This window comes from Tetrao urogallus (genome assembly GCF_951394365.1).
Source record: "Tetrao urogallus genome assembly, chromosome: 1".
NCBI classification, from domain to species: Eukaryota; Metazoa; Chordata; class Aves; order Galliformes; family Phasianidae; genus Tetrao; species Tetrao urogallus.
This window is the reverse complement of record NC_136813.1, coordinates 25,166,727-25,179,558: the sequence shown is the minus strand read 5'-3', so window position 1 is coordinate 25,179,558 and position 12,832 is coordinate 25,166,727. Positions and strand designations below refer to the sequence as shown.

General features: G+C 40.7%; 1 protein-coding gene across 1 annotated transcript in view; it reads left to right on the top strand.

The window, feature by feature from the left end:
* The window catches only part of LHFPL6 (LHFPL tetraspan subfamily member 6), a gene marked incomplete at both ends in the record, with an annotated part of 132,382 nt that extends 120,729 nt beyond the window's left edge, over nucleotides 1–11,653 (top strand). The window contains one exon of the mRNA XM_079535742.1: nucleotides 11,535–11,653. Within this exon, the coding sequence (XP_079391868.1) occupies nucleotides 11,535–11,653 (119 nt within the window). The remainder of the gene's footprint in view (nucleotides 1–11,534) is intronic.
* Between the last annotated feature and the right edge of the window lie 1,179 nt (nucleotides 11,654–12,832).

Below are 12,832 nucleotides of genomic sequence, written 5' to 3'. Positions count from 1 at the left end.
TTTCAGCTTTTCCTCCTGGTATACATAAAGACCATGAACAGGGGACATACAATGTTAACTGTGAAGATGTGTACTCCTATTGTATTTTCTGGACCTGTGCAGGGCATGTGTTTTGCATGCCTAGACTTGATGGCAGTGCTGGTCTTGCTGATCTTCAGGAATCTTGTGTTAACACATTAATTAACAGATTATAATGAGAGCTGAAACCCGATGTAGTAATTTTCACCAGGCAGCTCTGCCACTGAACTATTTCTTTTCCATATAGACTGGCAGTGAATTTAAATGTGTGTCTTGGATTTTTTTAAGTTAATGTCAGTGCCTTGTTGATGCTGTTATCAAAGTCATTTGTAAGGCAGAGGTACTGTCCAAGGGCTTTTTAATGGCCACGCTGCTCATCTCATTTGATATATATCTCTCCATTGGTGATAACCCAAACCCTCCAGTCTTTTCTGCATCATTAGAGACTAGTTTACTCATTAGAGCCAGCAGAACAAAAATGATGTTTCAAAGACTTAATCTCACCCAGTCTCAAGACAAATTTTAGTAATTATTGCTTTCATTTGAATATTTAATTTGATTAAGCTGCAATGATATGCTTTCTATTTCTGAGTCTGTGAAATGAGTTGCCTCAAGAACCACACATACATGCACTGCATTCCTAATCTGCCCCTGCGAAAGGTAAGCTGCCATGAGCCCTGGGCTGGTGGGGTAAATGGTGGCAATGGGAGTGCTAGTCTTGCTCCTTCTGCTGCCATGTGTGCTGCTAAGAATGGCAACAGGATCCTCATTTGGTGCATGTGGTTACTTTCAAAGGGGAGGATGTTCAAATGGATGCTGATCAGGATGAAGTGGGCCATGGTGAATATGTACATTAGTAAAGGAGGCTCAAAGCTCACCAGGTTTGACCACAGAGCCAGTAAAGATAGGGGTTCAGCAACTGGTAAGATTTTCTGGGGACCTGCAAAATGAAATGAATCTTGATATTTGAGGTTGAAAAAAATAAACCAGGAGCTGCATTTACATCATAAGAGGATGAGAAGGACAAGAGGAAGGAGCAGAGAAGGGACTGCAAGAACTCACTTGTGAAGCAGGGGAATTGTGCTACCTAAAATGTAATGCTAACCAGAAACGTTTCAAAATTAGCTATTAAATGAAAATGGCTTGACAAAATAACCTCTGTAACATGCTCATAACTAGATAGAAGAAATAAATAGTGATGCTAAGAACCCATTAAAAGCCTAATCCTTAGTGGGTGTGCTAAATAAGATGTTATTCTCTATCTCTTCATGCATTCTGAAAAGGCTTTAGAGTGATAGGCTTTCTAAATAGTGGTGAGATAGCCCAGATTGTGAAGATGGGACCCCCTTCCTCTGTACCCATCAAACAAACACATTTTTTGTGTCTATCTGGAGGAAATACTTAAAAAGGCTGCAGGATTTTTGTTTATGTGTAAGTGGATTAGGATATTCTCTTCTAGAAAACTGAGCTGACATTGTGACATGCCCACTGGTTTGCTGCTCTCTTTAACATTGGATATTCATTTGATATTTTTTTTTTTAAGTGAACTGCATCCAAATGGTTTACTTAGCAAATGTGCATTTAATTGGTCTAATTTTTTTGATCAAATAAAAGTGTTTGTACAATTTGATCTCTACAAAGGAGAGTCATTCTTCAGTTGAAGATACCCTGCCAAGGATAACCCCATTTGTTGATTAAATTGCATTCAATAGATGAGCTGTTTTGCTAATGAGGAGAGGAGTAACCTCTGTAAATAGACAGACTGGCACACCCATAGAAGGACCTGCTGTCTGCTCATCTCTAGCAATCTGTTTTTGCCACAGTGAAAAGAACACAATGATAAACTAGGACTATGACCAATGATTCCTAGTAAACCTTGTTGCAGCAAGGTTGTTGTGGTATTTCCAGATCTCTGTTATGATTCCCAAGTCCCTGCGATCTGGTGAGACCTGTATGGAGGCACTGGGGCCCTGTTCCATACTGTGGCCATCTAAGATCATAGGTGCAGCTGAGTTCCCACCGAAACATCAGTCTGTGAAGCAGAGAATTCTTCTTCTGCTATTTTTAGGCTGGAAACTCCTACAAGGGTGGCAATAATAATAAATAAGGGTGAGAGGAAAAGGATGGTCATGTTTTAAACTCATATCATATCAGTCAAGTGACTGACTGAAAGTCTTTTGTCTAATTATCATTACCTTAGATAGAGACTGGAGTTACAAAAATACCAGTACACATGATAATTTGACTGCCTTTCCGTTTTACCAAATCCCTGAGAAAGGCTCACAGTCATCATCTCTTGTCACCACGCAAGCTGTTGCTGTTATGCTGCATTATGTACGCACCGGAGTCACCCGTGAGCCCATTCAGAACAGCACTGCTGTGGCACATCATCCTCAGCAGTACACAGCTGCTGACCGAAGGGTGTGAATGTGAGTCAGATCTGCAGAATCTTGTGGCCTGCTAAAGGAACTTGCAGGCAATTTCCTCAAAGCAAGTACCTCCAAAACACATAGCATACGTTCAATTTTGCTGAGCTTGAGAGGCTAATATCCTGTTTTGTTTTCATTTCTAACTGTACCACACAAGAATAACAGCTCAAAAAAAAATACTTCTTTTTAAGCAGGAAATTCTTTAAAGCGAGGGAATGAACGTTAAAGTGAGTCTGCATTAAAGTGAAGGCTGCACCAGATATATGAAAATGCATCTACATTTTGCAAAACTCCTACTTTGATAGGAAGCCTTCTGAACTTGAATGCTTTTTTAAGACTATGCTGGTGTATATATGTGAGTTTACGTTAGCATTGGGGTTGAATGTCTAAACTCAACAAGGGACTTTATTTCAGGCCATCAGTTTCCCTTGATGCCCATGCAGAGGTTCCTCAGTTGTTTCATGCTCATCTCTGTTGCGATGGGTGTGGAGACAGCTAAATCCCACAGAAAGTGTCGGAGAGGACAGGACATGTTCAGCATAATTCATAAAATCAAGCCTTAGTTGGCATCTGGTAAAACAGCAATATATGAGCAATACCCAAATGCCCAAACAGCAAAATGCTTATCTAGAGTGAGATTCGCTTGTTTAAACATTGATGACTCATGCCACTTTAGGTGCCTTAGGAAATTTCATCTCACCTCTAGCAGCCACTCCCCTACCACCAGAGGTATGAAATGATATTAACCTGAAAGAATGAAGACACTTCATTTAAGAGAAACCTCAAATTTTAAGTTGAACTGTATGGGAAAAAAATAAAATAAAGTATAGTCTTCCTTTGAGGAAATGCAGTGTGCTAGGCAGCCAAGGTTTAGCCTGAATTTTTGATATCCCACCTCTTTTTATGAGACATTACTCTTTATGTTCTATATGCCATAGATCTGTTTTATTTTCCACTGGTGATCATTTGTGCTAAGGAAGATCCCACACAGAAGGATCGCTATTTGCTGTTCAAACTACTTTCAGGGCTTATCTTTGAGTTTCATGACGCTTTTATTTGCTAATAAAGGTGGTGAAAATCACAGATCTGGCAGTAAGTGCTGGCAGGACTCAGGTGTGGCTGTAGGCACGCCATGCCCTGCCTACCCACCCTGTGGATGCTGCCACAGCCTGCCTGACATGCCTTCTGTGCTTGTTTGAGTTCATGCCATCCTTCTGAGGCTGGGAACATCCCCTTCCGTCTTTCTTCTACAAAGTCCCACTAGATCCTCTCCTGTTGTTTCGTGTCCTCCAGCTGTCACGCTCCATTGCTGATCATCATGCATAGGGAAGTCTGATGCAGCAGCAGCCAAAGCAACCCAAGCAGATGGCTGCAAACATGCACCTTCATTTGCCCCCCCATGTTTTGAGCTGCTGGGAGAGGGTTCCCCTGGCGAATGTGTCTGCATGGAGAGCAACTTCACAGGCTGACTCCCACCCTGAGCTTAACTATCAGCTTAATTGTCCTCAGAAGATCTCAGAAACTTCTCTGCAGAAGGATATTTGTTTCCAAATATCATTATTATTAAGGTTCCCTTCTATCATTTTTAAAGGACTTCAAATATCTTAAAGACAACTGTTGACTTGATAATTATTTTTGCTAGAGAAATATCAGAGTAAATGATCTCTAAACGCAAACTGCAGTTACTAAAACAACAACATAAAAAATTTAAAAAAAACCCTCACAGAAAGCAGTGAACATTAAAACAAGCTTTGTCAACTAGTTTATTGGCCTTAGGTGGCATCATCTCAACATCTGGCTGAGCGTTGACATACAGTGCCAAAACTATCAAGGAAAGTGGTTAGAGGGGAGGACAATTTATTAGAATCCTATTAAAGGCAAAGGCTTTATAGCTCTATTTTTATGAGCAATCCTTCTGAGAAAGCTGGTTGCTTTGTTCACAGATTCCCTCGCGCAGCTCAGAGATTTTATGGGGGCCAAGCACAGTTTTTATAAGCGTGCCTGAGCTGCAGCTGCTAAGCTCATAGATAAATGAATGAGTCAGCTTTTGTGCTAGTAAAGAGAGTTGTTTCATCAAGAAACATTTCCTCTTTGGTGCTATCTAGTTATCTTTCATTCTTATTTCTTTGCAAGACTTCTGTGACTATCTCAAGGACCACAAATATCCTGTCTAACCTACCTTTGTTGCCAGAGTTAGACTATGCAAGAATCCTCTGGAGTCAAGGGAGGCAAGGAGGAACAACCAGAAGGGGATTCAGACCACCTCAGAGCAAGTGCCTCCTGCTCATTATTACTAGAAAAGGGCATCTAAACTTGTTATTTGGGATCCCTTCACAAATAAAGGGATTAAAACTAGGTACTACTAGACTAGGGTCCACCCAGTATACTTTAGATGACTACCTTAAAATGAAATGCATCACACTTTTTCTATCCACTGTCTCCAGAGGCAGTCTGGGGAACTAATCCAGTGTGGGTTTCTGCATTGTGGATGCCCAGGGAGAGATGAAATTAATTTCATTTTATACACTAAGTGAGCTTTCTGCTGACTTCTTCCAATGGTCTGGGAGAGCTCCTGTTTAGTAGTACATGAGCTGTTTGCTCCTGGGATTTTGAGCATTGTAATTGTCACAAGATATTTTATAGAATCACAGAGTCATTAAGGTTGAAAAAGATCTCTGATATCATCCAGTCCAAACATCCACCTGTTTCTCCTTTGCTGTTTCACAATAAATCCATACAGCAAATTTAAGATTTGATTAAACAAAATTAAGCAATCCTTCAAAGAAAGAAGGATTTTGCCATGGGAGTGTCTGCAAACAGAAGAGCTGAACAACTTAAAAATTGTTGTTTCTTTTGCCACCTTTACACTTTGGACTTCATGAGGCTGCCCAGAAAAGCTGTGGATGCCCCAACCCTGGAGGCACTCAAGGCCAAGTTGGATGGGGCCCTGGGCAGCCTGAGCTGCTTGGTGGCACTGCCCATAGCAGGGGATTGGAACTGGGTGGGCTTTAAGGTTTCTTCCAACCCAAGGCATTCTAGGACTCAATGACGAATCAAAATACTCATGCAATTGATTTGACCAGTTATAATTAACCAAAATAGCTTGATCTCTACACATGTAAGAAATAATATATTTTTGAAAAGGCCTTTGGAAAGTCTGATCCATACAGTAGACAAAAAGAAACCACCTTCACCAAATTGATCATTGTGTATTGTGCTGTTTGTTCAGCTGCAGATTTACCTTACATAGCATACTTTCTTTGTTTCACATAACTACTTTAATCCTTTCTGGATGCATTCCAAGTTTTGACTTCTTCCCCTGCTTTTGTAGGTGATTTCAAATGATGTTTTTTCATTGTGTAGCTGTCAAGAAAAATATTCTTCAGCTATTTAATTTATCTTGGCTTTGTTTCAAAATAATTGTGCCTTCCTATTAATTAGCTGATTGTCTTTTACATTCATTTGTGGCTTTCGTATCTCTAAATCCCTATATACCCCTTAACATCACATTTTTTGGTTTCTTCTTTGATTACTATTTCTAGCACCCTGATTGATTACAGGAATTCACATTCCCCTGTAGTACAGGACTCTTATATGAAACTGTTAATTAGAGTTCTTGCACAAGTTTTTGCAAGTAGGAATTGTATCTTTTATTTTTGAAGGTGTATTATTTGTATTCTTCAGTGTGAGTAAATCTGAAACCCTTTTTCCTTCATCTTGGAAAACAGGCTGTACTTAGGATTAACTGTTTAGAGCCTGCCAAATACTAGCAGGCTGAAAGCTCGAGATAGCCCCGACATTAACAGTAAATAAGGTGCAAATATTTAAGATACTAAGTCTTGCAATTAACAAATTTGCATCCAAGACACTTTCATATTCTGGATAGTTTCCATAAGTGCCAATTATTGTTATTTCAGATGAACAACATATGTTATTTCCAGGACCTTGATAACTATGTGTTTTTTTTATAAGACATCAGAAGTACAAATCCTGGTAAAATTCAGTTTTAGCAACTGGATCCTGGCACAGCTCCACAGGAGATCAAGTATCCACAAAGTTCCTCTTGCCAAAGTTCACTCACTCCCAAATTTCTCTTAATCTTTATTTGCCTTACATATTGGAGCAGGGGAGGGGAACAGAGGTCACATTTCACGGCCTTGAGGATTACGTTAGAGATCAGGAAGAGGCATGGAAGTTTTTGTGAACAATCCCTTCCATCATTGCAACACTAGCCTTTCACATTCACTGCAGTCTTTCAATTTAGCAAATATTGTTTTATATTCTATGGGATATCTTTCTGCTGAGTCCTTCTTTGATGCTGTCCTCGTTCACCTCACTTTTGTCCTTTATCCTCGGGGACTGCAATGTCTTTCAGTCCTTTTACAAAGGAGAGGAGCATGATATTGCTACTCTTCCCTCCTTTTGTTTGCTTGGAAAGTGGCCATCCAGCCCAATAGCTGCAAGGTCTGTGATTGTCTGAGTTCACAGTTAATCCTGACACTCTCTTACTGCCTATCTCAAATGTGAAAAGAGAGTTCATAATGCCAGTTTTACCAGAGCTGACTTGGATGGTTCTACTTCACTGAGCCGCTGGAAGGCAAGAGCTCCAATTAGTAATGCTTTCCTTTCCAGAATTAATAAAAAACCAAAACCACAGCTCACATTTTCTCCTCCATACTGATCTGCTAGGTAAAGACTGATTAGTAAAGAGCAGCAACACTTCCATGCAGAGAAGGGAGTTGCTGTGGTGCGTATCATCTGTGTCAGCCAGAAGAGCACTTCAGTTGGTGGGGAGTTTACTTTGGCATGAAACAAGATCAGCTCATCTTATGTGCAGGAACAGGTACACATTCTTGCATGCATCTCCACACACCCCTGGCACATTTCTACATGTATATATTTCTCTGCACTCTTGATGAAAACAACACTTTTTCTGTGTATGTGAAGATTTACAAAATTGCACTTATTTAATTCTATCATGTAATTAGGTGGAGTTGCTCTTCATACTAGTGATTTGACATTAATTTCAAAAAAGGGAAACTGCACTGCAATAATTCTGATGTTTAATATTCTGGGCTGTGTGAAGGCAAAGTGCCCCTCTTGATGGTCAAATTCAAGCCCAGTTCTGTAGAGCTTTTAATCATTTGCTTTCCTCTGAATACGTGGTTAGTCGCACTGATGTCCGTACAATAAAGGTTGAACATGAGAAAGGATTATTCTACAGCACCTCTTATTGCAATATTTATAAAAACTAGTAATTAATAATTAGTTGAAACTAATTAACAAGTAATAGTAACTGATTTGTAAAAAATAAAATGCTAGAAAGCAAAGTCTATCTTTGCTATGATAAAGCATTTTGATAGGTGTATATCTTTCCATTTGGTACTATATTTAATTACTTATTAATCCTACTTTTTATAAAGCTTCATGTTTCTTATAAATTGATAGTTTAATATCAAAGTGAAACAAAAACAACTCTGCAATTTAAACTGCAGTTAATTTGCCCAATTATTGGCAACCACTAATTTTTCTTGAGGGTGTAGGAGATTAAAATAGCACATACACATAGTAAAATGAGAACATTAATGCAGAAACATTATTTTTTTTCCTTGCACAATAAGGGTAGTATATTTTCGGTTTGACATGTAGCTATGCAGTTTAGGCAACCTCTCATTTCAACAAGTACTTTTAGAATAGATTCTCTCTGGCCTTATAGCTGTACTAATCTATGAACTTACCTCTACTTAAAATGAAAAGTATGACTAAGTTCTATGCCCTCAGACACCTTCCCTGCTGCAGGCGCTTCTTCTGCACTTGAAATAGCTTGAAATGCTGTTCTGCTCAGCATCATGCAAGTAGAGATCAAGCTGTTTTGTCTGAGGCCTCCCATTGCTCCTGACACAGGCTGGAAATAATGGCCAGGTTTATTGCTTTGTTATTATTGCTCAAAGGTCAGCCTTCCTGCTCTTTCATCCATTGTTCTGCACTCTCCCGTTCTTATATTTGTTCATCTTGACCCAGCTCACACCTGTGAAGTAGATTGCATTTGTTAGATTAAGGGACTGCCTGCCATGCCTCAGAGCACTAAGTAGGACAGTGATCCTTAGAGTAAATGGAGCACGGTATGAAGAAATAGATGCTGTTTTCCTCCTCCGAGACTGTATGTGCATGGTGTATTTGTTAGACACATCTCTGATACTAATTTAACAGTCCTTAATATGAATTAGGTGCACTCTTCTCCTCTCCAATGACCAACGCACAGAAGTTGAAATCACATCATGCAAAGGTCAAATTTACTTCACTATATTCCATGTAGGTCACAGCTTTAGGCAGTGCAAGCAGGCAAATCTTTAAACTATTTTTAAGTAGTATTTAAATGTTTAGTTTCTCTACTTGGAAGCATCACAATGAGAAAGTTTTAAATTTTGAAGCGGCCATTACAATTCTTTTGTAGCTTTAGGAATACTTGGCAGTTCACAAGACCTATCAGTTGTAGTCCATCACCTTCAACTCTGGTATAAACATGATCATTTTCAAAGCAATCCAGTTGATTTAGACATATGGTATGTGCTTAATTCTGGTTTTGAAAATCCCAGCAAAAACCACAGACATGTGTGTACAGGTAAAGGAATTGTCCAGAGATGGGTCTGTTCTATCCAGAGACTGCTGTACAGTCAGGCAAGGATCATTGTCAGGGACACTGCAAGGTACTTGGCAGCTCTCCATGATTTCTGATGGTCTTCTATGTTGCAAGTCAGATTCTCCGTGTGGCCTTTTGTAAGGGAGCCAAGAATTGTTTCAATCTACAGAACACATCAAGATTACAAAACCAAACAAATATCTCTCTCTACTGCAGCACATTCAGGGGAGAGAATATGAGCCCAAACCAGGGCCTCAGCTCCTGAAATTCTCTGGTTATGGAAGTATCTTTGTTTCACTGAGCCTTTTATAGAAATAAAAAGAAATTGAGTATTATGAAGAAATGAAACAAGTAGTATGCTGCATGCTGTGGCATCATCCTGAGGTCTGCAAGAAGGGACACGAGTGTAAGTGTTGCCTCCCACTCACATCTCATTATAAGACTGGCCTGTCACTATCCTGCACACAGCTGATGGACATGCTGTTTGCCTTCAGGCATGCTAATGCTTTTGACATGTTGAAATGTACAGACATCTTGTGCATCTTGTGCCTAAGGCAGGATTAGCAGTCTTGATAACTGTCCAGCCCACAAGCCTGGACCTCAAGAACACCATTAGGACAAAGTATGGATGTGCCACCTGTTTCAGCTTTTTCTAGGTGGAAACTGTTGTTACCTTCTGTTCTCTGGAGGGAGGAATAGTTTCCAGCAGGTAGGAAGGAGGTGTAATATTGCTGAGAGTGCATACTGGTCAGTGAAGAGAGATGGTACTTCAGTAGGAGAGAGAGAACAGTTGAAATCAAGATAACCAACATGATGAAGCCAAAGTGATGATGCCTATTAAGACTGATCGAAGTCCTGAGGAGTAGAATCACGGAATCACCAAGGTTAGAAAAGACCTCCAAGATCATCTAGTCCAACCGTCCGCCTATCACCAATATTTCCCACTAAACCATGTCCTTCATTTCAACATCTAAATGTTTCTTGAACATCTCCACCACCAGGGATGATGACTCCACTTCTGGGCAGCCCATTCTAGCTCCTGACCGCTCTTTTGTAGAAGAAATATTTACTGACATCCAATTTGAGGCCTATTGCTAGTTACGCAGGAGAAGAGACTGACCCCCTCCTCGCCATAACTTCCTTTCAGCCATTGTAGAGAGCGATAAGGTTTCCCCTGAGCCTCCTCTTCTCCAGACTAACAATCTAGTTTCCCTCAGCTGTTCCTCATAAGTTTTGTGCTCCAGACCCCTCACCAGCTTCATTACCCTTCTCTGGATGTGCTGCAGAGCCTCAATATCTTTCTTGCAGCAGTCAGCTCAAAACTGAACACAGTACTCAAAGTGCAACCTCACCAATGCTGAGTACACGGGGATGATCACTTATCTGCTCCTGCTGGCAACACTTCCTCTGATAGAAGCTAGGATGCCATTGGCCTTCTTGGCCACTTAGACAGTAATAGCAGTGTTGCCTGGAAGGAGAGCAATCACTTTATGGTTCACTGTGGGGTTCCTCAGCGCCATTTTTTTGTGGATGAGTTTGACTTATATAATGATACTACGGCCCTTTAAAAGTATTGAAGGCCATATTAAGACGTTGTGAAAACACACTAGGCTAAATATCCATGAAGTTTTAAGTAATGAGTGGAGACATTGGGTGGGAACAGGGAAGTCTCTCTCCTTTTGTATTTTAATGAAATGTGATATTCACTGGAAGTCTGATCTTAGTGTGAATTAAGGATCTGTTTTGCTTTTGGTGGCAACTTGTGAAAATACTGGGATGCACTGGTATCTTCATTTCCACTACACCAGCACACAGCTGTTCTACTACTACTATTAGTCCTGTGCTGTTATGTCACTATCATACTGGTGTGCTGCCCATCATTTCTCTTTGTGCGCACTGCTTGCTCACCCTACTGGCAGGGTAGGCAAGAGGTAGGGTTTATGGACTCCTCTCCCATAGAAGCCCTTGTGCAATTTGTTCCACAACACCATGCTCCTTTGGCCCAGAGAGCCTGTGTTTCTTCTCTTGACAACCCAGTGTCCTGGCCTGTCACTTCATATCCTCCTCTCCTAGATGGAGACATCTGCCAGATGGTTCCATTACATGAGATTGTGGAGCTGGTATGACTCTGCTGCTTCGGCTGCTGTCCCGCATCAGTCCAATTGGAAACCCCCAAGTCCTGAAAATATGCTTAGAAATGTGGGAGCTCATTTATTTGGTCAGTAAATGCGTACTGCTGGAGCAGAGATTTAGGGAGAAAAAATAGCTTTTACGTAGTTCTCCCATCTGCCTTCTTCCAAGTTTTTGCTGCAGGGTAAAGCAATGAATGGTACCATGGGCTGTCCTTGGGCTTGGCAGGCTGAGAGGCGCCTGCTCTACTGCTGACATGTGTTTGGAGCCAGCAGCCTCTGCCTTTCCTATCATGTCTTGCTCTGTTTCCCTTGCAGGAACCTGCGAAATCGGCTGGGCTTACTACTGCACAGGTGGGGGTGCGGCGGCAGCCATGCTGGTGTGCACCTGGCTGGCCTGCTTCTCAGGCAAGAAGCAGAAGCAGTATCCCTACTGAGCAGCCCCGGGTGCGGGCAGCTGCCAGAAGCACAAGGGCCTGCAGGTGTCTTCTGGACCACAGTGACAACAAAAAGGAAAATTTTAAGTGCTTTCGTTCTGAAACTCAGTAGGATGGGCTGGTGGGTGGCACTGGGAGCCCAGGGGAAGAAGGTGAACCATGGACCAAAGCCACCCCGCCAGGCAGGCTGGGGAAGGGCCTCCTCACCACCCTGCAGAAATACAACCACGTAAACAAGGAAAACTCCACTTTGGCAAATTGTGACATTCTGCGTGCACCAATAAATGGCGGGATTAGTGAGGAAAAGATATTGCTGGGAGGCTGGGGTAATGCCCCTGCAATGCGGTGTTCCCAAAAGCACACACACAGATGTTGACCATGGCACAAAATGACTAGAGAGAAAAACCTTTTTGGTGCGATTCTTCTTTCTTTCTTTCTTTTTTTTTTTTTTTTTTTTTAGAACTTCTTTTTGGTGGATTAAATTTCAGTGTTACAACACTTTTTAATCTACACGTTACACCTAATAAAAGGACCAATAAGCCACTTTATCAGTATTTTGTATGTTCTCTCCACATTTCTCTTCCTCAAACATTTAGCCACTGCTTATTCATCCCTATAGATCTTTTATTAAGCCTCTGTGTTTCAGCATTATTACAAAAATGCAGCATAATAACTTGGCAGATGTAGCCATTGCCTATAGTACTTTTATGAAGTGCAGTAAATGGGCATTTTTCTGTCCATTGAAAATTTCACTTACAGTACTGTAGAACTCTGTTGGTTATGCTAGACTGACAGGGAACTTATTACAGACATAGATTTTTGTCTCTGTTATGTTTAGCTCATTGATGTCGTATTGTGCTGTACCATGTTTATTATTTCAATATTCATTTTTGTAAAAAAAAAAAATTATATATAAATGTGCTATTTTATGTTTGTATTTGAAAAATCTCTGTAAATAAATTTTTCCTTGATCAATACTTGCAATTTGTGGTTGTGTCATGAGATGAAGAAATTCCCTTCTTAGATCCCCATCTAAAAAAATGTCTTGGAAATAATTGTAGCTTTTAAACCATACTGTATCTTTTTTTCCTTATAAAACACATGCATTTAGGATTCATCTGCACAGCCTGAGGATAGATGTCTGCTAGCACTTAAATCAAGCCATCACGTCCGACATTT